Source organism: Gasterosteus aculeatus, chromosome 3 (assembly GCF_964276395.1).
Source record: "Gasterosteus aculeatus chromosome 3, fGasAcu3.hap1.1, whole genome shotgun sequence".
NCBI lineage: Eukaryota > Metazoa > Chordata > Actinopteri > Perciformes > Gasterosteidae > Gasterosteus > Gasterosteus aculeatus.
The window spans coordinates 13,395,083-13,422,581 of NC_135690.1; the positions used below are offsets into that span (position 1 = coordinate 13,395,083).

General features: G+C 40.0%; 2 protein-coding genes across 5 annotated transcripts; one reads left to right on the forward strand and one right to left on the reverse strand.

Moving 5' to 3' along the window:
- Positions 1 to 3,718: 3,718 nt before the first annotated feature.
- Positions 3,719 to 10,318, reverse strand: LOC120816634 (retinal homeobox protein Rx2). Its single transcript, XM_040172398.2, has 4 exons — positions 9,354 to 10,318; positions 8,419 to 8,899; positions 6,190 to 6,446; positions 3,719 to 5,946 (listed from the first exon to the last, which is right to left on the reverse strand). Exons 2-4 carry the CDS (start codon positions 8,699 to 8,701, stop codon positions 5,509 to 5,511), a joined length of 978 nt encoding a protein of 325 aa, XP_040028332.1. The 5' UTR covers positions 8,702 to 8,899; positions 9,354 to 10,318; the 3' UTR covers positions 3,719 to 5,508.
- Positions 10,319 to 16,825: 6,507 nt separating this feature from the next.
- LOC120816400 (caytaxin) lies at positions 16,826 to 26,834 on the forward strand. Of its 4 annotated transcripts, none has more exons than XM_040171973.2 (14): positions 16,826 to 17,114; positions 17,412 to 17,616; positions 19,783 to 19,889; positions 20,855 to 20,910; positions 20,986 to 21,213; positions 21,577 to 21,735; positions 23,075 to 23,177; positions 23,437 to 23,568; positions 23,700 to 23,786; positions 23,890 to 23,988; positions 24,756 to 24,791; positions 24,901 to 24,948; positions 25,150 to 25,196; positions 26,134 to 26,834. In XM_040171973.2, the coding sequence occupies exons 3-13, from the start codon at positions 19,813 to 19,815 to the stop codon at positions 25,187 to 25,189; spliced, it is 1,065 nt and encodes a 354-aa protein (XP_040027907.2). In that variant the 5' UTR covers positions 16,826 to 17,114; positions 17,412 to 17,616; positions 19,783 to 19,812; the 3' UTR covers positions 25,190 to 25,196; positions 26,134 to 26,834. The 4 variants fall into 4 exon arrangements, with proteins under 4 accessions (XP_040027907.2, XP_077955606.1, XP_040027909.2 ...); XM_078099480.1 differs by having other exon boundaries at positions 16,887 to 17,122; XM_040171975.2 differs by lacking the exon at positions 16,826 to 17,114 and adding an exon at positions 17,140 to 17,262.
- The last annotated feature ends 665 nt before the right edge of the window (positions 26,835 to 27,499 follow it).

Below are 27,499 nucleotides of genomic sequence, written 5' to 3' on the forward strand. Positions count from 1 at the left end.
TAGTGGTCAGGTAAGTTAACACCTTTATTAGATCATTGGCTTTCAGAGCACATGTCAATGCACCTATTAAAAGTATGAAGTTGTGTTATGCAGTCTGATAATTGCTGTTGTTAACAATCCAAAGAAGAGCGAAAGATGCTCCTCACCCCTGCACACAAGTACATGATTGACATCCTGGCCGAGAGGCTGGATTTGAATCCAACGAGGAGTAGAGAAATTTATTTTAGATTCCTCTGTGAGTTTTTCAATTGGGATACCATTAGTATCCTATAAAGCCACTTTCCCACTGGACAACCCCCCCCCCCCCCCCCACCCACCCCCCCTTACCTAGCTTTTCCATCAGTGGGAAAGGTCACAATCAGCATTTATTCCTGGGTGAAATGATTGCACTAGTCACTAGTATTTACCGGCTCTAGCTCTGATTGGCAGTGAAGGAAACATCACACCCTGGTGGACACGTTTATTATCCACCTGTATTCTACTGCGATGATATATGGCGTTTATTTAAGTAAATAAGTAATAAATAACATCAGCACAGGTTTGCACATTTATAATAATTCTTTAACACATACAATTAATGCTCTCTCCTCAAATCCAGCAGCCTCTAATCAGACAACATCGTTAAACAAACTGTTGAAAGTCGACAGAAAAAAAAAAGAACTACAAACGCCTTGTTTTTCTTTTCACTATTCCAACAGTCAGAATAATAATAGAAAGATACAGTATAACCACTGTAACATTTTCACTATTTACTAAATGCATCTTTGAACGTTACATACCAGGGAAAACGTTTTTTTGGACAGTTTGGTCTTCCATACAGTCACAATCAGGTTTCTGAACAAAATAAATGAGAAAGCCAACATTGATAAGAGATCATTTCAGGATAACAGATCGGACCAATGAGGCAAAAGACAATGTAAAATTCCTTAACACGCTGGAGGAAGTCTGTCAACCTCTGTACAACAGTGACCCGGTATGTATAATCAGTAATTGGATATGATGACTAGCTGGTAATATCAAAGGCTATATTTGTCAGTATTTCATGATTATATCCACACTTCATAATAGTATAATTTAATATGCAGGACAATAATACAGGTACATGTGTGCTATAGAGTATTATAAGTATATGAGGATAAAAAAGAGGATAAAAAAAAAATTCCCTAGATGTTGAGCGACCGGAATATAAAGGCATTTTTTTATCATAGTATAGAAATGTGTGTGATGTTTACATTTTACAGCAAAAATCAGTAAAACGATATGCTAAACTGAGTATTACATAAAGCTATATATATATATGACATTTACGGTCAGCATTTCCCTGCGTTATGTTGCGACCCGTGTGTCGAGAGTGTGTGAGTAAACAGTGACCTCTAGTGGACGTCAGGTCATAATGAAAGACACAGCAACTAAAGTTAGTTTAGAGACAGCTAAGCAACAGACGTTTTAAGAATACACTGTAGAAAAAGTCTTGTCTTAAACTTGGGCTCATTGAGTCCTCAGCCAAAGTGCTATTCACAGGCTTGCCAGTCATCCACATGTTTGCCAACTCCACTGCCCCCGTGGATCCGAAGCTCTATGTCTGCCCCATCTACAAGAAGCCGAGGCCAACAGACCCAAATTAGGTCACAGCAGTGGTTTTGCCGACCATGAAGTCCCCAGATCACTGGATCTGCTGGAAGTTTGAATGCTGTTGCTAAATCTAGTCATCTCCATAACTATGATACATTCTCTCGAGTTCTTTTTACTCTGGAGGAAGGAAGAGGACGACAAATGGTCACGAAAAGCACATTTAAGAAAAAAACTAAAATTGATTATAAAATTGTGTACCAGTCTCAAACTAAAACTCAAAGGATGCACTGTTGGCAAGTTAAGATGCTAGTAACCAGGCAAATTATCTTTGCATACATCATCCCATAGCACCAATTGATGTCCATCCCTGTTCTGTGTGCACAGGACCGGATCCAGCTGCGTGTCTCCAAACTACAGGGACACATCACTGTTCCTGTCGCCATCCTGTCAGTCCATCTGGGTGTGACAGAAGTAAGTTACAGTCTCCAAATTCATTTATCATCTTTTTGTTAAAATGATGACATGTTGAGGATTACAATCACTTTGTCTACAGCACGATAGAAGAGATCCAATCTGAAAAACACATCTGAAAATAAAGCCGACCACTGCACTCTGACACCAGCACCGGAATGCAGGTAACTCCCTTTGTAGTTATATGGACTATGCTGTCCCAAATTCTGATGTAGCAGGTATTTCAGTACAGCAATAATCATGCTCTTATTAATACCTCATTAATACCTAACAGATGGAGACCATCTAACAATCTGTGGGTGTGTTATTAAAAAGGTTTTCATGTAATCGTTTCTTGTCAAGATGACAAAATAGTGCGTTAAATGTAAGAGCAAAGGGTAAACATAAGATAGCAAAGAGCAAACCCTTGTGTTTTCTGTCTGGTTTCCCCTCAGGCACATTCCTTTCTCAGCAATGTGGTTTCTAACGGTGGTAAAAACACATCCACCATTCGGTTAAGGTTATATTGAGTAACGGGGGAATCAATTATGCAATGCAATGAACACAAAACGCAACCATTAGCGTGATTGCTGGTAAATGCTATGCACATATGTAAGACGCGTGAGGGGGAAGGAGTGCTTGTTCAGGGACATCTTTTTGAGTGACACTTTTGGGGAAAAAAGTGAACATTGGGGCAAAGACGAGCAACTGGCGGCAGTCAGCAAAATCACCCCCCACCCGTTCAGTGATCCACAATTATGTCAACGGGGGAAAAGGGTGTATTTTTGAAAAGTGTTCTTAATCAAACCCAATTAATTCCGCTCCTTTCCCTCATTATTTCCACCGTGGACCACGTCCCGCTACTCAGCCTGTTAACTAGAGCCCGGGCCCCAGCGAAGGTCGCGCATGGCAGAGCAAAATAAGGCCTCTCCAGCAAATCCAGCAAAGTCTTTCTGACAAAGGTGTCGTGAGAAAGGCTTATCCCTGGATATAGCATATTCTAAAACTTTTAATCAATATTTTTTTCCACTGATGTGTTTTTATGTTAATATTTAGCAATGCTGCAAAAATAAAGAGTAGCGAAGCTGGTCATTGAAAGAAATTACTTGAAAAAGATAAATAAAATCAAATAAAATCCTATGCTGAGCAATTGTTTTTGTAGTGCAGAGGCTAGAAATATTAATCTGGTAAACTGTTTGGTTAAATCCTGAGCAATTATTCTCTTGAATAAGAGAGAGAGAGAGAGAGAGAGAGATTTTCATTTTCAGCTCTTTCAGCCCCGTAAAGTATCTTAACAATTTCAGTGAAGTACACACAAAATTGCTGGCCATTAAGTTTAGGTTGTCTGCCCACTAATCCATTGTTGAAAAATTAGACCTTTGTACAAACCTGCATCCAAAAATAAACTGGAACCTTTAAACTGTGCAAGCCACTGGAGGGCAATTAGAAGCTGAGCCCTTGTGGCTCTACAGCCCAACAGCCGGGCCTCCCGACACCCCTGGATGGGCCTGATGGAGTGGAGCTTCATCTGCCTAACGGCTTGGCAAAGCTCCACAGGCCTGGACGGGCACAACAGGCCTCCATCAGGCCAACTCTCCCTGTCACAGCTTACAGGGCCCATTGTACATAAGCGCTCATTAACGACACTAAGTCACGTCGGTAGCTTTCGAAAAATAAAAGAAAACAAGATCCACAATCAAGGTGCTTCTACAGTGGTGCTGCTGTAACTTTATTCTGTTATTCCATTTGAATTGTTAAAAAAAAAAAAGTTAATACAACAAACATGCCCACATATTTGTACATTTTCTAGTTCTGTTAGATATCTTTGGCTTTTTAGTCCACTGTTGTTTACAGGGATCGTAGCAGTATAAACAAAAGAAACTATAAAAGTGACAGCGTTGATGCTGTCATTTCTAAAGGCCATGATACACAGTTAATCTGATTTATTTATTATGCCACAAGGGACTTCTATTGACAGACACACTCCCCTCAAGGCATTGCCACAGTACTAAGTACGATTTTTAAGTAAAGAATAATAACACAACCTTAGTAAAACATTCATTTGTAAGATATTGTAAAGCATGAGTAAAATTCACCACAAGATACTCTTCCCTTGATTCCATTAGATCCAATGTTTATGTTTCAGGAGCCAGTGAGAAAATGTTAATATGAAAACTGGGCGAGTACCCTTCTCTATAATTTGAATCCACACACACACACACACACACGCACACACGCACACACGCACACACGCACACACACGCACACACACACACACACACACACACACACACACACTACATAAACACATACGTCTCAGAAAAATGTAATTTGCTCCATCAAACTGTGCTACTTCCCAGGGTTGGAGAGGTTGCCAGCACCCATTAACTTGCTTACTCCTAATCCACCTGGCTTTAATCAATATTTAGTCAACAGCGCAATGAGGAGCATCTTGTACCAAGATTAAGAGAGCGCTTCATAAAATGCAACATTGATATGAGCCATGTATGTAAATGAGAAATAATATAAATGTTCAAGCTTGAGGGAGGGGCAAAGTTAAGCGGGTCTTGAAAAGGATTTTTGAGGGGCATCTGAGGCCATTCTGTCTGTGGCTGAGAATCCGGGGTTAATCGCTTTAAAAGCAGTAATTAGGTGTTAAGAGGTATGCTTGTCTGTTTAAATTAGCCTCCGAGCGAGATTACGCTTTGTGACTTCCGATAACCTCCATCATCAGGGCTCAATGCTCCCCAAAAGGCCAGTTTATGATTTAGATAAGACACATATCACTTTTGAACCAAATTAAACTTACATTTAGTCCGGAGAAGTGTTTTTTTTTAAATAAACATTTGTGCTATTTTACAAAGAACCTAAAAAGATACACTAGAAAACTCTGGACAATAATTACACTGTCCAGGAAAAAACAATACATTAGCTTTACAAAGACAAAAACAACAACAAAACAGACAACGGTATGAAACAAACGTATACTAGCATTGTCTAGTTCTGACAATACAGATAACGGCAAATGCCCGAAGCACAGCATTGTGTTTATTAAACTCGAGAAAGATATCGTCACCTCAGGGGAGTCTTGCACTGTAGACAGTGCAATAATAATTTCAATAAAATGATTTAAGAATGCAAAACGTTGCAGCGTTGCTCTTCAGCCTCTCGTATATTTATAAATTAAATTATTGTAGACACAAGAGTGTTCAAAAATCTGCAGGATTTTCTCTAAACAAGAGTTTATATCCCACAACCTTTTGAGCTCAACCAAAATAAATTCTCCTCAGAGATTTCATCATCTTTCATCGGGGTTAAAATAATTAAAGTAATTCTTTTTACAACACAAGGAGTTTATTTTCAAGCGCCGGTCAAAAAACCCCACTGACATCTTGCCATGTGTCATGGGTTCACAAAAAACAAACAGTGGAAAAACATTTTGTAAACATTCATGGGAGCAGCTCAACAATCCCTCCACTCATCGGATCACATGTGCTGCCAGGTTTTATCCATCGACTGAATGTGCTCTTTGGCCTTCATCCTCAGCGCTGCGATGCTGGAACTCCTGTCGTCCTCCATCGGGTATTTCTCGTTGAAGCTGGGTGGGCACTGGTATGCAGGGGGGCCCATGGACTGCATGCCCTGCACCATGCCAGGTGGGGTGTTGAGGTAGCCGTGGTTGGGATAGCCTGGCTGCATGCCCTGCGCTGAACCCATGAACCCTGGAATGGAGTGCATGGGTGTTGCGCTGGAGATGGGCGAGGTCATCCAGGGGTCGAGGGGCATGGTGGTGGCAACTGGCCCCATGTTAGGAGGCATCGGAGGACGGTTGAAGGATAACATGGGGGAATCATGGAGCTTCATGGTGCTGGTGTCCATCTTCTCCTGACGTCGCCACTTGGCTCTTCGGTTCTGGAACCACACCTGGAGAAATTGAAGTTAATTAAGGGTTGGTGCAGTGAGGCATGGGAACACAAGAGCAATGATTATTCATTTAAAAAAAAATAATAATATATATATATATATATATATATATATATATATAAATATATATATACTTGATTTTCCAGGTAAAACTTGATTGACAAATCAATATCTATAGAAATATTTCAATCTATACAATATAAAAATAAATCTATATATTGGTGTATATCCTTTGTCCTTTACCTGAACACGAACCTCTGGCAGGTTCACTTTCATTGCCAGCTCCTCGCGGCTGTAGACGTCCGGGTAGTGGGACTTCTCGAATGCTCGCTCCAGCTCGTGCAGTTGATAGGTGGTGAAGGTGGTGCGGTTTCGCCTGTGTTTTTTTTTGGTGTGCTCCTCCTCTGTAACGGCCTCTGGAGAGTCCTCGGCAGCGTCCACTTCCTTCTGCAGGTTACTCATTTCTTCATCACACTTGTCTCCGCAGAATAGGTCCGATTCTAAAGTAATCGTGGAAGGATACATTTAGTAAGATGTCTGGGATGAAGGAATTGCAGTTTTTGGATGGATGCACTCACTGTTTCAAATCATAAATAAATCATTTTTCAATCTCAAACAATGCCATATTTTTTTCTATACTTCCTCTTCAGTCTCTAACTATTGTCAGTATCACTTTGTTTATTAGCCATCACCATTATTTTAGTTGGATACCTAAACGCTGTTACACCTCAAATCAATGTTGCACGTTTTTAACAGCACAGATTTATACATGAGAAACCGAGGCATCTGTTCTCCTTTCAACCGTCGCTCTGCACATTACCACCACGTCACCTGGTTTCAGCCATGATTTATTTACCAGCTATTGAAATGACTCATGACCTTTGATCACATTCCACAGCTTCTCCAAAAATGAGGCGTATTATTTCATTCATCCTGGAGACTTCTATTATTACTCTATACTCTATTATTCAATATGAAATCATCAATGAATGCGTGACACTAGTAGATATGTCACCAGGAGGAAACACCTTTGCTTATGTGTGATTGTTGATCATTTTCAAACAGCCTGCAGCCTGATCAAAAAGGGAAATCTTGACGTTCCTCCTCATGACAAAACAGCTTAATGACCGATGCCTTTTATGTGGTTGAGGACTTGCAAACACCAGCGGTTTACCGAGTGCATTTGACACCCCGTCTTTCACTTAATTCTTCCCTCATCTAGTAACAGATGCTACCACTTAAACCTATGATTCCCTTCCTCCTCTAATCTAACAAGGGACTTAAGTTAGCCTCTACACAAGTTAAGTCAACTGTCTTAGTCCAGATTGTGTCTTCCAAAAGATGAATGTAGAGCCAATAGGTGATGCACCAAAGGCTTGTCATACCAAAAGGTTTAAGGCAATATGTTACTACTTTTTGGCTTATAATAATAATGGCAGGCAGATACATATTTTCTTTCCAATTTGTTTGTGAAATATTTAAAGCATGATTGGTACACCATGAATAGAGACAGTGCAGTAAGATGCCTATCAATACCAATTAATACCTGAGCGACCCATAATCTCCATCCATTGTATCACTGTAGACTGTGATATAATGAATGAAACTCTTAGGGCAAAAGAGTTGCTCTTTGGCTTTTGCATATGTTATATTAGGTTACAGGTATAAATACATCTAATAAAAGTGTGTAGTTTATGATATGAATAAGCTTAATATCTAAACTGATCTAAATTAAACTGATGGGGAGATTAAAAATTAATACATATCATTTTGACCAAAGCTTTTCCTCGGTGTATAATCACTCTAGATATGTCTGACTGAATGGTTATCGCAATGGATATTGCAAGAAGACTGCAGGTGTGATTGCTTTTGATGTGCCATTAAGCTCTCATGCCCAATACCACAAAAACACAAGCAACACAGAAGTATTAGCGGAGCAGCTTCCTTCCTCAGAATGTGAAACTCCTCATCTGTTCTCCACAATATAATAGAGTGTTTAAGGGTTCTTTTATTTTCATATAGATTAAATAAGTTGTTCTTAATTTAAAAGCAACCTGAGGGTACAGCTAGATAGAAAATTAGGTTTCAGCAGAGTAACTGGGACACTAATGAGACATTCTTAAGGCAAGAAGTTTGCTATTATTTTGTCTTTCTTTGGCTGCCTTTGTAAGATTCTTATTGGATTAAAACTACATTCCTGAAAAAGGACGTGTTATATAAATTCACAAAAATGTTGTGCCATTCTTCCCTTTTTCCACTCATCAAACTTTACCGTTGTTTAATTTTATTTAGATACTTTGCACTACTGTCATTTCGGACAATCAATTAAGTTGTTGCAGAAATATTCCGCTGTGACAAACTCACAGCTCTACTTCTACTTCTTGAATAACTCAAAAAAGCTCTTAAAAATCTCTGTTATGATTCTGTAGAGTTTTTCTGCCTAATAGTTTTTTTCGCTCTGAAAAGACTCACCATGGTACGAAGAATGTTGGGAGCTGTCGCCCAATTCTGAAAGGTGCCCATAAGGAGCAGACGGGACCTGCTTCTCCGGGTGCTGTGCGCCTTCTCCGTTGGCTTTTAGGTTGTCATCATCCCCTTCAGGATGGAGCAAAGGGTCCTGATCCTTAGTGAATCCCAGTATAACATCAATGCTGTGGACCCGGCCTCCAATGCTTGAACCAGCACCTTTTGCAATGTCATAATTGTCCAGGCAGCTATCGTCCACTATTCCCAGAGTATCCATTGACAAATGCATTCGAGCCTTTTGAGACACCTTTTTTCTTCTTTGTCAGAAAAAAAAAATCTAAATGCTACCAATTGTGGCAAAGCAGGGCAGTTGTTGTACAAGGCTATTGTTCTGTTTTACGTGAAATGGAGCAGATCGAGATCGGCGATCCTTCAAGGAGATGGAATATGTTGTTTACACAGAAGACGAACCAATTCACATCTTTGTCTGCAAGAGAAACCAAACAAGGCGTAGCATTAGACATCAGACCACATGGGATATCTGCATTAGTGTGCAGGTTCCCTGGTTCTGATTATCAAGCTGGATCACTTTATGCAATGAGCGGCACCATCTGGCTTTTTCCTCCAGAATAAACTTCTTAATGTTGTATGTTAGCATAATTTACAACACACATACAAAAACTAAGCTGTAGAAAGAATTCAAAAGTGAAAAAATTAAGAATACGTCAAGCTTATAACATGTAGAAAAGGCAAATTTCCTTAAAATCTTGGTATTTAAAAAGTTTCTTTCTAATAATGCAGCTTCTCTGGCCTGGAATAAGCCAAGCTACATTTGGGAACATCTTGAGAGGCACCAAATAAAAGCTGTGCTTGGAAAATATTGCCGTCAAAATAAATGTTTTACAGGATGTACAGTGCATAAGTACATTAAGCAATCTTACCTTCTTTCAGATTTCTGCCACAGGCTACGCTGTGTACATGGTGCGTCTGTAGTCCATAGGTTGAGGAATGACATTAACGATATCTGCTGAAGGCACTTGTTGCGCCGAGTTAAATCCTTGAAATCCCCTGCACACAAGTGAGTAAAGGAGCTTCCTTTGGAGTCCTGTGCAACAAGCACATGTAGCGTCTTTCTCCCCTGACAAAACTCTCCTTAACCACACAGGACAGCGAAGCTTGCGGGGGAATGGTAGTAAAACCAAAGGGTTTAAGAGGTTTATTAATTGGAATCCTGCCCCTTTAAGAATGACTGACAGTTGTTTTCTGGTCAAGTAATTGCTCCAAATGTGTCCTGCATTCAGACCACAGAGGGAGGCCATTGCTAATGAAGCCTCAACAAGACTTTCTTTCAAAAAATCTATTGTCTGAAAGATAATGGCTCGTACTGAGAGTTTTCGCTAATCCCTTCATTATAGACAATATAAGGGAGAAAAGACACAGAGATGGACTTTTAACTTGAATGGGCACACACCGTAAAGACTTGTATTCAAAAAATTGTTTTGGTCAAGTGGGCACTTAACTCTTTATGAGCAGTATTGCTTTTGAATTAGCTAAATTTATTGATTAAATGCAATAAAACAACAACAAAAATTGGTGTTGTTGAACGCATGTTTCATTACATTATTTGGTTGGAATAGTAACAAGAAATATTTTCAATAGTAAATAGTACTGACAATAGTAAATTAAAATTGTTATCTGATTTCTGATGCTTCATTTGTTGTACTAAAAGCAAAAAACAAGGTTTATAAGATTAAAAAGATACCATACTCAATTTGACCTAATTTACTAAAACACAAGCGGAAATAGTAGACAAGACTTTGTGAATGCAAGCATGCAAGTTTCTCCTCCGCCAGCTGGCCCAACCAAAGCTGGGGCAGCTACAGTAGGTGTTGCAGAGATCAACCCCATCCTTAATCGGTCTAAAGACTTCCCTAGAGATTTTCTCTGACCTCACTCTTCCTATCTGATGATATATTTAGGAGTTCTTTGCACGCCAGACGAAAGAAATCCAACATGGAAAACTTCTGCCCAAGGTATTATCAAGCATTAACCAAGCCACAAGTAGAGCATACCGGTTTACTTTGTTATGTTATCTTGTCGTTCCTTTAACACCTAAAGTCTTTCAGTGTGGGTTTGTCTGTGGTCAGAATACTTGTATTTCTATTTCTGCCCAGAATTAAGACCCTTTTATATAATAGTATTAAGTTGTTAATAATTTATTATGTACATGTGCCAGAACCCCGTCTCACGCCCGAAGAGCGATATCTATATTTAAATATAATAAATAAAATATAACATAATAATACACCTAAATATGTTATTGCAGTTGTTTTCTATTGTGTGCCTTCATTATAAATATCACATAGCAGCATTTTGAAACATTCCAAGAAGGCAAAACTTTGAAAGCAGCATTAATTGTCTTAGTAAGCTGATTCCATAAGACAGTCTATTGACTTAGAGGATGATAATTACTCCCATTAATTAGTGGTGCCACTGAGAAGATGCATTGCCAGCAAACCAGTTCAATTTACATCCTATCCATTTAATATGTTTTTCTGGCACAAACTGTTTGAGGTATTATATGTATTATCTACACCAAAATTGAAAATTAAAAGTTAAAAGACAAGCAAATGCATATATAATAATCATAATAATACAGATGCAATAATATATAATAATAATAAGATGCAATAAACAATATGAGTAAGACTAATATAACAATTTATATTTTTAACACAAATCCTGCATTAAAAGCCAGAGCTGTGGAGAGTTTAGCAGTGAGCAGGTGGAGCCTGACGGCTTTCCAGGTGCATTGTGGGAGATGTAGTATCCAAGACATGATGCTGTTCTCATACCGGTGTCAAAAAAGCTTCTCCTGCTTCAGTTTGAGCATTCTGTTTTTTAAATCTCTCTTACAAGTACTAAATACTAGTACTAAAAATGGAGTAGCTCTTTAAATTGCGGAGAATGAACATTTTGACGTGTCATACCACAAAAAGGACAGTAATAATATGAAGGAGTGTTTTAGAGCCCCAGCATGTACAATGTATACAAGGGCAATGCATCTACACACCTTCATGCAAATACAGCCAAGTCAAAACATCTCATTTTTATATCTGGGTATTTGTACACACTATGCCACTGAGCACGGATAATGTAATAATAAAATTCTTACATCCAATTTAAATATTTCTGATATTCTTTGCTTTCTGACCCACCCTATTAATGGCTTATATATATATATATGACACTACTCCCAATACCTAGTCGGAGGTAGGGGAAATTGATAATCATTTTATCACATTAATATATTAAAGCTGTCCCTCTTTGCTTGTTTCTCCATTATCCTAATTGAGTACAAATTGGTTAAGAGGGCGCTGCATAGCTATCAAGCTCCTTAGTTTTATCAGATGACAATTTAAGCCCACAAGATCCTATTAGGAAGAAAGCTGCTAATGTTTCAAGGCGCTGTGTCAGCTTACAGGGGAAAGGGGGATGGTGAGCAGCAGGGGACGACAGGACGATGATGGAAAGGGAGGGTAAAACGCTCCGCTCATATGATCAGCCTGAGCTGAAATGTGAAGGAAGAGCTGACAACGTCACGTATTGTGCAGTGGTGGAGATGCTGGTTAGTGATGAATTTGTGTTACTAAAAAGGAAATTTTCTTTTACTTTTAAAGGACTAGAAACCTTCAAATTGACTTTCAAAAATGACTTTAGCCTCCCCGTTTGATGCTTTCCTCTTCCCCAACATCTTTCAAGTCATTTACAGCCGTGTGAACTGTTAGCATACAGAGGCAATACAAATTAGAATAAAGGAAATGTTCAAATATTAAATAAATATTAGAGTAATAAATGATGTCAGGCGAACAAGCATGGATAAGTCAGTAGTAGAACTCGGCTTACTAGTTGGGATTTTTTCTCGTATGATATGTCAACCTGTCGCCCATGAAAAACAACTCATTACTCATTAAAAAGAAAAGTTGCTGTTATTGTGCTTTATTCCCCCGACGCAATTATTTTAGGCCTAAATCAATGGTGGTTGAATTAAGTGTCAATAGACACTCATCTCCAAATGGATGGACCGGCTATCATGCCTTATTACACAAAAGATAATCACACTCTACAGCATATAACACCATCAATAGCAGAAACAATAAAGCCAATTGTGTATTGGTCTTACCAAGAAATAGAAATAAAAAATATGGAATATTAAACTAAAAAGTTGTATGATTTGTAGTTGTATTTCTTCATTGTACACTTGAAGGTGTCTCACACCGTATTTCTTTGACCTACAGTATCTGCCAAATGATGTGACTGGCAGAAGGACCGTGTATTAAAAGGTTAAAGGGTAGAAAAGGAAACAGGTGGCTTTAAGTAAGCTAAGTCAAATGAACCTTTTTGGTCTTATAAATGCATCGTTACAACAACAGTAACGTCGCTAACAGGAGAGAAAATAATAATAATTATAATAATAATTCCCACCAGAATGCCTCCGTAAGATGATTCTGTGAGGTATCATCTTGTTCAAACAACCAACCAGTCACATTGCTCCGTTTTGGTTTGATTTGAAGAAAACTGAACACTAACTGGCCTCATGGACAGTAACACAAACTCGTATGGATCAGGGAGAAATTTACGATCTTTTACGATCCTACTTCATCCTCACAGGGTTGAGAAGGATCGCACAATTTTCCCTTGTGTTTACATTGGAAAATGACTTGTTCTACTCATGAAAGGTCAACATTATATATCAAATGTTGTCAAAAATGACCAAAGCTCTTTGTTTGTGTGCAAAAGAAACACAGAAATTCATTTTTCATTCATTTGTTTTCAAGTTGAACGAGTTCTTAGGGTAGAAACAGCAGGATGTAGCGAACGGAAGTTAACAGTTAATTATTCAGCCCCTCAATCCAGACTTAAACGCCTGGCCTGGAAAAGCTGAACTAACGTCATTTGTCTGTAAGCACACGTCTGTAAGTATTGCTGCAGTAATGTCATCAGTTCTACAAGGCGGTGTTACATTGATAGGTCTGAACTGTGTCTATTTAAGGGTGGTCTCTTCAGGCCCTGACTCTGTTCTAATAAGATTATCTCCACAACGAGAGCCGCAGCTCGGCACAGAACCACGTCCTCTTGACGCACTGCCGTGTTCTGCGACATCGACCACGCCACACGCCTACATACTGTCCCGTGCGTGGATGAAACACAATTAGGATTTGTTAGCTTATCCTTAATAACGGGATCAAGTAAGCTGTTGTTTTGACCGATAGCCAGTAGTTCTGACATGTGTATTTGATTTAGTTCTCAAAAGAAATCCAAAAAGGCTGTGAAATTAATATAAAATATGCAGAGTAATATATATATAATTTACTTTATACTCTAGACAGATCTAGGCAATAGCGCGAATACTCCAAATACACTTTGGAAACCAGCGATTGGACGCACACTTTCAATTGGACAATGAGACCGTAACGTCTTTACAATTTGCCTCTTAACTTAATTACAGATAGCTAACACGTCAGTATTACTTAAGATTGTAAGGTGATTAAATAATTATTGTTTTGTTGCACACTGGCTAAGAGACGTGTTTAACGGTGGCTTTTTGAAATCGAGCCCTGACGAGTTATTACACACAGAGACTAATCTCCTTCTCTGGCTAATTTGAGCCTCAAAGAAATAAACCCCTACCTAAAGCTACCTTGTAAGCCGACTCTCATCCATTGATGTCACACATGCATCACACATGGCCACACAAGCAAGTTCAAGTTGCCTAAATCACACACACACACACACACACACACACACACACACACACACACACACACACACACACGTTAGATTAAACAGAAATAAACTTTGATCTTTAGACCCTTTTACCCAGCAGCCTTTTTCACATGTCATCAATTACAGAGTTGTGCTATCCACATGTGTTATTGATCAAATGAATTATGGTTATTTATCTCACGGCTTTATCAATTCCCCGGCCCACTTAATCGTTGATGTTATTAATTGCACCCGTGCTTAACCTCAACACAACTGCTGTGAACAAAGATTATTGTGTTTGCTACAAGGTGTCCTGGGATCTGATTAACTGTCATCTCAAAACACACAGTATGTTACAGTCCAAATATCTAATGTGATGAGGTATTGTTTCTTATCTGAATGTCCATGAATATGAATGTCAAAATGTTGATGTTGTAATACCGTAAAATCATCATCATTGGCCAACGTCATTACTTATAAACAGATATAAAGAATATTACTTAAACGGAAATGGCAGCTTGTGTTCACTGAAAGTTTCTGTTTCTTTCTGAGGTGAGTAAAGGAAGTATCACTGCGTACTGCATACTTTATGGTCACCATTCAAATTCAGACTTTGGGTTACTTGAAGATGTTATCCGTTATCTGAAGATGTTTGGTTTAGTATATGTGTGTTAATATCAGTGGCTCTTACACCGACAAAATGGGAGCCTACTTTAAAGATAATAATCACGCCTGCTAATCCCTGATTAATGGATATGTAGGTCATAATTTCTCCTCACGCTTTCCCCTCTCTTCAACAATTCAGTATGAAACGCTGTACATTAATCAAGCTCGCCTTTGTCTGCAGAATGATAAAGCTCAGTGTCATGTATTGTGCAAAGTGCTTCCAGACACACACCAAATGATGTGGGCGTTCTAAGGTTATTTAACATCCTTGGTAAGTGTGCAAACTCCACAGACGGCCATTCTAAGCAGTGCTACACTACTCTACTGAGTTGTTTGAAGCAGTACAGTCACTTTTCTTCACCGGCTGCTTCTCGTACTTTTCAGACTCAAACGGTTATTCAGTCCTACGAGGCCGAGAGGAAAGGGTTGCCGCGGGCTGGCGGAGGGGAGAAAGCTGATGCTATTTAATAACAGGAGAGCACCGCTGCAACACGAGCAGGCTGAGCTGCAACACACAATGAAATGACACGATCACATTTTGATCTTATTCATTTCAGCCGATGTCGATTCATTGGTCATATGTCCAGATTGGCACTGATATGAGGGATGTAAATCAAATATGTACACTCTTTTTTTAGAACTGGAACATTAATCGTTGATAAACTTCTTGTTCACCAGCTAAAAAACTGCACTGCTGCCATTTATTCTCCTCCTAAGAATCTATATTTTAAAGAAGCTTTAATCTTAACTCCTTGGTGACCTAAAAGCTCTGTAGCTAACAGAGAACTTAGCAGGCTCCGGACATTTGGAAAATAGGTCAAGATTACTAATCTTCCTGTTATATGGACATTACAAACTTTCACAGGATATTTTTTTAATGGACAACACGTCTACCTGGTGACTGATTAGAGGTGGGTAATGTGTTGTTGTTTTTTATGTCATTTTTCCTGACCTAGAAAACCTACCTACCTGTCAACTCGGTCTCAACATTGGCTCATTTGTTTAGCCATTTTCAACCCATGAAATTATTTTTTAATACATTTTGGTTAATAGCTTACAGATACACCTCTACTCCATTTTAACAGTTTGTTTTTTAGCCTGTTTTCACCTCAATATTACTGACATTTTCCGATAAACCTTTTGGCTGCCAGTATTCCTAGCTGACCAAAGTCCTTTTAAATATTAGTATTCTTTATAGGATTTTATAGGAGTTGTAATTTGTCATGGTAAATCTGTTTTTTATCGTTTTTTAGATCTCGAGAAAAATGCTATAATCTTGTACTCCATATTATTGGTGCCATTGTGGAGGTCAGTCGAAGCAAGTAGACCTTTCCTTGCAGCGGGGATGTCTTTCATAAGGAACACTCTACCACCATCTGCTGGCAGGACAGCAATTATGAAGAGGAGGAATAATGTTGGTGACCCAGTTGCACACGATGCATACAGATGCATAGAACTGTTAAATACTTCATGGTACTGCACAAACAGTGTGGGCCTGGACCTGGATGGGATTTCGTTTTGATCAGCAAAAAGATGCATTCAGTTCAGAAAAATGAAACATTTTAATATCTTACGAAGGCACGCATATTATTTGAAATAACTAGAACAACCGACAACTTACTACTTATGTACTTTTTGAGTCAAATGAGTCATGAGTTATTGTTATGTTATTTTCACAATCTCTCAATGCCTGCAATGCCTTTTATTTATCTTAATTTAACTGGAAAGTTGCATTGACAATAATTCTCATTGTTTGCCAGTCTGGGCATGTTGGAGTATTTCACAATTGTGCAAAGTAGCTTTATTAATTAAAAAACTGGACAAAATGCTGACACAAGAAGAATAGGAAACTGTTGCTGCCCCCACTGGGCGATGAGTGCAATACCAAAGCCAAGCCGTGACTGTGTCATGACATCACCCAGAGCTCAGTGCAGCAGTGAGGAGAGCAGGAGATAATAGGGAGGGAGGGAGGGAGGTCATCAGAGAAAAGGAGGGGAATTCACATGGAGGCGGGGTTTCGTCAAGAGCCACACTGCCTGATAGAGATGGTGAGAAACGGCAAGCGAGAGGGAGAGAGAGATTGTGTGTGTGTGTGTGTGTGGGAGGAATATGCTGTTGCCAGGGAACAGCGTTGAACTAGAAACGTCCAATTTTTCCAGCTTGCGGGAGGATTGAAACATGTTACATCATGGAATCAAAATATTCTGAACGAGGGGCGAAAGACAACAGCTGATCCCGACTCCCTGCAGCCAAAGAGAATCTTTGAGAAGGTACGCAGGTGTGATTACATAACCACCACAACACCATACGGGTGACATCACCACATCAGGATTAGAGCCCGGGGGCATTAGTGGTGGGAGAGGGAGGAGGAGGGCAGTGGCAGGATTCAGCGGAGACGAGCAGGAGTGGATATAAAGAGTGAGCATCAGAACACGAGCTGAAGGCGCAGTGCGAGGATTATCCGCATTCCAAAGTGGGATCTGATTCGCAGACGGGACTGAAACCATGAGAGCTGGATGGCGTTTGATGTGTGATGACCCTGACTTTCCTAACCGTCCTCTCCGCAGGAGGATTCAATTTCTCTCTCAGCCTCCAGTGGAAGCATAAGCGAGGAGCAAGAAGCATCCAGCAGCACTCCAGTGGCGCACCTGCAGATGTGGAGAAGGATCGCCCTCAGTCTGCTCTGGCAGATCTACGCAGTAGGAAGACAATAACGAGAGACATCTGAGGGCCAAACAGGGTAGCCTTCAGGAGGAAGTCTTCCTAATTGCAGTAAGTGTGTTTACGCGAGCTGGGACTTTTTCTGGTTTGGGCTGAATTGATTGTTTTTCGGGGTTTCAGTCACAGATTCTCCACCAGTGACCTTTCCTGTGCTGTTTAATTCGGCTACATTTCACGATTCAAATTACTGACACAGTGTCTGCTTCCATTCGTACAATAAGGACAGGAGGCAGTCGTGAAAGAGTAGCTTTTCTACTTTCACGCACTTGTCAAAGCCCCCAAAATGACCATATTTTCTAATAAGTAATCCACAAAGACACTTTACCATTGGCATGTTTGCTTCTTTCTCTGTGCTCACTGGCTTGAAGTGTACAGGGCTCATTTGGAAAAAGGGGGTGACTATCCAGTCAGGGGTTTAATTTGATCAAACCGCTGCAATGCCATCCTGTTGAAGAACATTAGCTTTTATATCATTTTTTGTTAACTTGGATTGCTCTCTTTTTTGTCCTACAATATTCACTGTTATCTTTTCTGTAAATCTGCAATCAAACAAGTTGAGGAAGGCTGCACTCGATCAATGATGTATTGCCTTGCCTTTTATCATTGGTTCCTCTATCAATGTTTAACTCCAAGCTGAAAGCCATGTAAACAATTTCATAATGCAGAATAGGATCAAATACCAAATATCTATTGAAGTGGACGCTCTGTTGCTCTGTTTACATGTTGCTCACTATATGAGACATTTCACAACCAATATTTGTCGAACAAAATGCACAAATATAGATATTTATTATAGAAATTTCCGACTATTCTGATATAGATTATGAGTTTGTTTTAATAGGCACAACCCGGTGAATAGATCACAAGATAGTGTTTGGGAAATGAAGGCTGCTCTGCCATCTGGACTCAAATCCCCACCGAGCGTGTGCCGCTGCAACATTAGTTTGTGTCCATCAATCTGCAGTTCACTGTATCAGTGAAGAGCAGCTGACGCTTGGCAATAGAAACCTGCACAAACAACACACACTGAGACATTTGAATTTTCCACTTTATTCTCAGCTCCTCGCGCCCCTCTTTTATTCTTAATTTAGCAGGGAAACTGATGAATCATTTTTTCAAAGCCTTTTTTCAAAAGGTAAGATTATGAGGAACCGAGGAAGGCGAAGCAAAGTGGACCGAGAGGATCTTTAAAGGGGTGTTTAGGATTTCCCCGTCAAGCCCATGTGAAACACTGAAACCTCCTCACGGGACAGCACAGTGGAAACACTTAACATCATTTGGATCCAATCAGAACACAGCAACTCCAGCAGCGCGTAGCCTCAGGAACTTTTAGGCCGCGTTTTCTGCCGTTTTTTTCAGTACAGGCTCTGACATGTGTCACTGTAGCACATCAGTGCCGTCCCAGTGGACAAATGGACTGTGGTTAAGTCTGCTGCAGCATCAGCTCTGGCTGGGACAGTGACGTAGGATGGACGCTTCTCCCCCATATGCTCCTACAGGGTGCTCACTCCGTGCATGACTGATCCTTGCACAAAAGCCTGCAGCAACCGGCACAAGAAAATGTCATGCAGCGTTGGACGGAGACTTGGTTATGTAAAATATGGAAGTTCAGACGTTCAGTTCAGTCTATCTGCTTTGTGGCGGCATGTGTGATTTGCTTGTCTCCCCCCCGGGGGGCTGTATGAGCAATGTTAGGTTTATTTTTGTCTTCCTCTCCCCTAGGAATGTAGGCAAAGTAAACCCACTGAGGCCTAGTTTTTCCAATATACTGTTTATAGAATAGCAGTAATATTAATTTTCAATCATTAACCACGACAATCTAGCAGTAGGGTTTCAAGAAACAGATTATTTGTCTCATATGATACATTTCTTCAGTCCACACACATCTTTTCCTGCTGCCTTCCAGAGCCCTTAATTACACCTCTTTAAAGCTGCGCTTTGTGGATAAGCCAGAACGTTAGTGTACCTCACCCAGCAGATTGTTTTACTTTGGAGAGATATGTAAAAAACAATGGTCTAGATTAAAGCCAAAGGAGAAACCAACATTATATTTTTTCAATCCTAGTGCGGTTCAAACTCCAAAAACAGTGAATCTTACATTTTGTTGCAATTATAAGTCTCAAGCCAAAATTCAGAAATGGGTGAGTGCCCCTTTAAACAGCTACAATTATTTTAACCCTTTGTGTCTCACTGATTTCCATTGTTTGTCAACCACAGCAAGGTGAAGCCGGTCCTCCCTGAGAGAGGATGGGCACCGCAGAGGCCACTTTACGCATGGACAGCATGGAGGTTAAAGATGAGTGGCAGGACGAAGACTTCCCCAGGTACTCCCGTGTGTGTCTGTGTGTGTGTGTGTGTGTGTGTGTGTGTGTGTGTGTGTGCGCGTTTGTTTCCACACAAATCAGTTTGGCCTTATTGCTGAAGGGAAGCAGGTGTTCTGTCCTTGGTGCAGTCGTCACGTGGTTACTGTATGTTAAATCATGTCAGTGAACAGAATATCAGCGAGGTCAGAGGAGGAGTAATGGGAATATGTACAGTTCACCGGATGTACTGGCAGATTGTTTTAATGTGAGAAACAGCAGCATTTAAGAGTTCTTTAACAAATCCTTTTCTCCTCCCCATCATTTAATTCTGTCTTGTATATCCAAGGCTGTCTTTTTCTTATATCTACAAAGCTACTGACAACATAATAACAGCAATTATCCAAACTGCTCCATCAGCTCGCCCATGCTTGTGGTGTTTTAGGGCTTGTTTCGTCTACGCAGGCATGTCTGTGTTAATGTCTGTGTGTTTCTCCTCCTGTGTTTGTGTGGGTTCGTGTGTGTTCTCTGCTATCATCTTGGGCCCCCAGCACCCAGAGCTCAGCTGTCTTATTATAATGTCAGAGGGGAGGTGGTAATTACTGGTGTTGCTTTCTCTAACAACACATCTTCTTTCCGGCGTCACACTGTTTGTATGAAAAAAAAACAAAATATTACAAACTACATGCTCGTACTTATAATATTTTTTCATTGATCATAGCAATTTAATATTAATACAAATGGCATAAAGAAGAACCAAAACAATAAATGTACAGTATACAGGATCCAGAGGATTAATATACAGCAAAGCAAACACCGTTAGCACAGCTAGCCGCGTTAGCTTCGAGCCACCAGCTCAGATGTTGCCATGCTGAGAGCTGTCGAGAGTCAACCAACACAGTATACTTATATTTTCTGTCCTGTTTTATTGTACACTGTTGTATTAATACTACATTAAATTAATGATGCATTAATATCTTTCTCTTCAGGCCGCTACCAGAAGATGGAGTTGATTCTTCATGTGGCCTCACTGACCACAGAACCAGTAAGTGGTAATAAATACGCCGCATTAAGTATATACTTAAAATATTCTGTAGCTAAACGTTCCTGCCGTGTCCAGATCCTCCCACCACCCTGAACGTCGGCGAGTCCCTGGCCCAGCGCAAGCGCCGCACTCTAGTCGCCCCCGACATGAACCTCTCCCTGGATCGGAGCGAGGGGTCGGTGCTCTCTGATGAGTTTCTGGAAACGCCCAACGACCTGGACATCAACCTAGACGACATTGAGACTCCCGATGAAACCGACTCTCTGGAGTTCATCAATAATGGCAACGACCTGGAGTGGGAAGGTCAGAGAAAGGTCAAAATTTCCATATTGTGGAAGGCACACATTGTTTTTTGAGGTTTTAAGGGATTTATTTAAGGAGCAAATCATACTTCTTGATTTGCTGCGTCCTCGGTTTGAGTCGCACCTTAGTGGTGATGCGTTATTGCAACTTCCAAGTACAGCAAAAATGACTGGAATTTTCTCAGCTTTTACAGATTTTATTGTCTAATTAGTTTGATCCAGCTTGGCTTAGACTGCAACTATTTTTACAGAAAGTATCACGTTATGTGAACAGTTATAGCAAGTTTTCTCATTATCTGCCTCTTTCTGTGATTCAAAAAATATTAAGTCCCAACGGTCTATTTTCCTGTCGCCTCATGTCCAGATGACACTCCTGTGGCCACGGCCAAGCGTCTTCCAGGTGAAAGTGAAGAGGAGAGAGACTCATCTGGTCGCCTGTGGCGAACAGTGATCATCGGCGACCAGGAGCAGAGGATCGACATGCTGGTCATCAGACCATACCTGAGGGTCGTCACACATGGAGGTTAGCAAACTAATGTGTTTGTGTGTGTGTGTGTGTGTGTGTGTGTGTGTGTGTGTGTGTGTGAGCTTTTATTCAAGTCGTGTCTGTTCTTCTGGGCTCGATTGTGTGTTAGGATTCATCCAAAATGGATAATCCTTTATGGTGAAAGTTTTTATGCAACTATTATATGAAGAAAGACCATCAAAGCCCATCCAAATATACCTGGCATGTTGCAAAAAATCAAAAATAGTATGTGTTAGAATACTATGGATATAAGTTAATACTAGGATAGAAGTTGTACAGGGACAAACTCATAGTTGGTTGTTTATTTGGTAAGTTCACGGTTATACTTAGTTACTGTTGTATTGAAAAATGAAGAAACGGCGGACGGACAGAGGTCATCGCTGATCAAAAGGGTTAAAATCAAATGTATTTAATAAAAGAGATGGTGTTGTGGTAAAAAGAACATCTCAGCTGAGGAGCCGCTGGTCTCAGCAACCAACAGGCCCCAGGTCAGTCCTTTGACCATCCCTAGTGCCCGTCTGTTAGCCTCCACCAGCGAACTCCAGAACAATGGTTCCTACAGGTATTTATAACAATGCTTAAAGGTGTGAAAGTTAGTGTCCACATTATTTCGAATGGCCCATAGTCAATATCAGTTGTTGTGCAAGTATTACATGCATGCATTCCAGTTGATTACATTACATTAAATACAATCATACCTGATATTATTCTATTACAGTTGCAGAATTACAGTGGTTTTACAATATTGTCATTACTTTATTGATTACACAGTTTCAGAATCATGGCTGTATTCTGGTGTACACTATATGCATTTTTATTAATTTTATGAACCGGATCGTCAATTTGTTTCTAATATCCTACATTACATAGTCCTGCGATAGTTATTACCCTTACAATTGTTAGAATTTATTTATATATGACTATTGTTAGGATAGGGTTCAGCCACCTTAACCAATGGCACACTAGCAAAAAGTGTGCAGGGCAGTTTTTGGATACGTTGAAATGTCATCTCACCCACATGCCAAATGACCCCTCACACAACCATTAGCATTTGTGTGACCGGCAGTATTTTTCTCTTCCGCCATAATTGTGTTTTACGCGTTGCACTCTGGTACGATTCTTTCTACTGAGAACGTTTTCATGAGGATAACAGACTTCTTATATAGTGCTCTCATTCAGAATTACAATATCTTGATTGTGTGAGAAGAATGTGTTTTCTGTTGCTCTGCACGTCGCCTGTATGATTGGAACAACATTTAAGATTGTTTGTGGTTTGTTGTGCTGTTGGATTGCAATATTAAAGCCATCGCACTGAACGTGTGTCTCCCTCCTCCAGGTTATTATGGTGAGGGTCTGAATGCCATCATCGTGTTTTCCGCGTGCTACCTTCCTGACAGTGGCTGCGAGGACTATACGTACATCATGGAGAATCTCTTCCTGTAAGATCCATTCTGTTCCCCCGAGGGAGTCTTTTACTGTCGCATTCAATTTGCACTGTTTTGCTTGACCAAAGGACAAAGGATAATAAACACGTGCCTTAAATCATGTCTAAAAGGGTATGTGTTCATTTTCACTTTAAGAATTTGACTTTGTGACTTCCAAATCTGGATCAGTTCAGCTTACTGAACAAAGGATTCATTTTCTTCTTATATGTTACCATACAACACAGATCCAAGCTTTTTTTTGTTCTGTCCTCAGGTACGTTGTGAGCAGCCTGGAGCTGCTGGTGGCAGAAGATTACATGATCGTCTACCTGAACGGAGCAACGCCTCGCAGGAAGATGCCTGGCATCAGCTGGCTGAAGAGATGCTACCAGATGATCGACAGGAAGTAGGTTTGGCCCACTACGATGGAAGTCAATAAAGTGAAACTGATGTCGTCATTGCTAAAGATTACTGATTATGATTCAAATGTTATGAGAAAGAGGAAAGCATCTCAAACACTTAAAATTACTCCTGCAGACTGAGGAAGAATCTTAAGTGTCTCATCATTGCTCACCCAACGTGGTTCATCCGGACCGTCCTGGCCATCTCGAGACCTTTCATCAGGTGAGAATCCCTTCAGTGTGGCCGGTAGTCCATCAGTCTATCCGTTGACTTACACAGCGGCTCACTTGCGACATTAACTGCATGTCGTTGATGCTTCCTGCAGCGTGAAGTTCCTGGATAAGATCCGTTACGTTCACACCCTGGACGAGCTCAGCCAGATCATCCCCATGGAGCATGTGCAGATCCCCGAGTGTGTGCTGCAGTAAGTACTCCGAGCCACCAGAGGTCACTCATGAGATGCTAATCAGGTCTCGTGTGTGTTGCAGGCTCAAAGTAACAAGACATCTAAAGTAATGCTCACGTTCAAACTAAACCTAATCCTTTAACGCAGAGGTCTTCAACAGGGGGTCCGTGACCCCAAGGGGTCCGCGAAGGTACTGCAGGGGGGTCGCGAAATTTTTGGTTAATAAGACAATTTTTTTAAACGTTTTTTTTCCCCACAAATGTAAATGTCTTCAGAATCAGAATCAGAATTTTATTTATGGTCTTTAAATACACATTAACATGAATCCAACATATTGAAGCGAACGGATAAATTGATGGAGAAGACGTTATCTCTCAGTGCGCAACACACACATTCAGCTTCCCTCAGCAGCTCTCAAGCTGGGCGCCGGTTCACTCACTGCTCCTTTCAGGCGAATACGACAGCGCAGGTACCAGCCAATCAGATCGCGTTTATGCTCACGTCTAAAGAGCGTGAAGCTCAAAAATAAAAGATGGCGGACCAAACTCTGTAGAATAGGGGGTCCCTGCTCCGCCTCGCCATCAGTTTGGGGGACCTTGGCTTGAAAAACGACTTCTGCTTTAACGAGTGTAACTGTCAGCAGTATTGATGATCAAACCTAGTAAACATATTATTTGCAGTATTGTTCTTTTTTGGAGTTTTTGCTTCTTTGTACCACTGATGAGAAGAATGTTGATGTAATCCATTTATCAGTGAGATCAGAGATTTATATTCTTATTTTGAAGGTACGATGATGAGAAGATACAAGTACAAAGAGAAAGGTGAGCAGTAGATTTCCATGGGATTTCATATTAAAAAGGAGTTGTAATACTAATTCTGTTTCCTGCATCTTGTCGTATTATTATTGATTCCATTTTTTCTTACTCGCAGACTTCAGCAAGAGAAGCAGCAGAATAACTCTACGCAGCCTAAAGAAAGGTGATCTTTTTTTGCAGAACCGTACATACAGCCCACTGACAGTTGCTGGAAGTTGTACACCATTTGACTCTTAATAAACTTTGAGCAACTGCAGCCATGTGGATATATTTTGGAAACAGAAAGCAACACCGGCTTGATGCTTAGTATAAATGCTAAATATATATATTTAATTATGGCTTAATTTGAATCTGTCATTTTCAGGCCAAAGTCAATGATAGCAGAGCTTGGTCATGACATCTGACATTAAGGTAAGAGTTCCCTTTACAACCAACTTCGCACACAGACACAAACACGCTTAGGAGACCTGGTACCGTATCAACTAAATGCTGGAAATGGGCCGGTCTGCAGCATTGGGTCCAGGAGCAAAGGACCAGACGTTCATCTCTCCGCTCAGCGGTAACGAGTTTTACAGCATCGCACCGGTCGAATGAGACCACAAGGATGATGATACTCAGACCCGACACTTAAATCTTGTCTTTAAAGATGTTAAGCCATATTTAGATTAAGTAAATTATCGACGAAACAGAAACAGTGAACAAAATATTTAGTCTCTTTGGACATTTCGTTGCTGTGGGTTAGGGTCCAACGGACCAAAGGCTCAACCACCAAATTTAATGATTTGCGATTTCTATTGATCATCAAGTGGGGCGCATTTACTTTTTTCCAAGTCACATTTCAGGTCTTCTAATTAAGACTGCTTTTGCATCTCAGATATGTTAGCTGATATCTCAAACATGGCATTCCCTTCGTACACATGTTACATAAAGCACAGCTGCTCATCTCTTTAAGCCTGCCTGCACACAACCAATCAATTCTATTTTTAATCGGCTGCTCAACTTGATGTCCTGAAATTGGGGGAAATTTGGAAAAAAAAAACGCCCCCGTTGTGGGATCCTGCAGACCGAGACTATCAACCTCTATGCCAAAGTTAGCTTCAGCTGTGGGAATTGGACACGGGTACCATCGCCTAACCAAATGCCAAGGAAGGAAGCAGGGGGAAAATAGATAGGCAATGGGTCAAGTTGGGTTTAGTTTAGAGTTGAGTGGTATTGACACACTTCCAAACTAAAGGATTATATGAGAAAGGTAATATTTATGGATGTGCACAAATGTCGATTGATATCATTCGGACTGTCAGGTAAAGGTGATAAAAAATACTATAAGATGTCTGTATTTGCATTACAGAGGTGTAAAATGAAGAGCCAATGGGGGACGTTCCTGCCGACACAACCATCACGCGGGTGTTGCACTAGATTTAATCTCCTGACTGGATTCGTTAGCTGCAAGACAATCCCTTTTCAAATAATACATTTTCGGCAATACGATTGCTTCAAATAAAAAGTTAATATGCTCCAGAGTGTTACACAATGAAGCTAAATGAAAAGGTATTTGCATGTTAAGTTGAGTTTAATTTACAGCATGACTTTAGGTAAATGAATGAAAAGACTCCATCTTAGTCAGACAAGGCTGAGAATATCGTCCGTTCCAAAGTGTACATACTTGTATAGATATTTTCAAGAAAGGTGTTTGCACAGATATTTCTTTTTTTTAATATGAGTGGCATGGTTATTGTTTGATTTCATGGGAGTTTACCAAAAATTAATGTGCAATGATATTGTCTTCTACAGTAGATGTTACTGATGCAAACGTGTGTTACGGTCTTCAACTTTTCCAGAGTTTGATATGCAGGTGGCATGCTTGTATACCAAATCTGTCTTATTTATTTTTGTTATTTCTCATCTTTCAAAATGTACTTTTACAAGATGGAAATCGTACATTGTTGAAAATCAAATATATTTGAAGAAATAGTCATTTTAATTGTTAAAAGTGTTATTTATTAAAATGTTCCATTTAATGTTTGTAAAAAAAATAAAGAAATGATTGAACTGATTGATCCCATAATTCTCCCGAGGTGACCCCTCTTTATCAGTGCTTGCAGGGTGGAGACACAGAGGCATCCTGCCGCCTTGTGGTGGAGGTCAAGTCCTACAGGGGCCATGAGGCCAAGTCGTGGCCCCAACTTTATTACATTGTTTATTGTTTATTTAAAAGGATCCCCATTAGCTGACGCTGAGACGACAGCGTCCAAAAAAAATACATAAAAGAACAGTAATCACAATCACAATTACTCACATATATCATATATAATTACACACAAAAGACAAGAAAAAGTAACAATTCTGAAAGTACTGATTAAAGTAATAAAAAATAATGCAAAACACCAGGACACATGATACAACCTCGCTCAACCATTCCAGACGATGTTATGATGTTGAAAACAAATGCAGTCTTAATCTTTTTTTAAAACCAGTTTTTCCCTTGATTTCACGAACCCCAACTGGAAGATTGTTCCAAAGCACAATTGACCTATAAAACACGGTCCTCTTCATAGAGTCAGATTTAGGTAGGGGTAAAGAAATCTGATGACTATTCGCCCCTCTTGTGTAATGTGAATGCGTATCTGAATAGTAAATTATATTGTCATAAAGAAATAAAGAAAGACAAACATGATGTATATTTAAGTAGATCTGAGATATGTTTATTCATATTG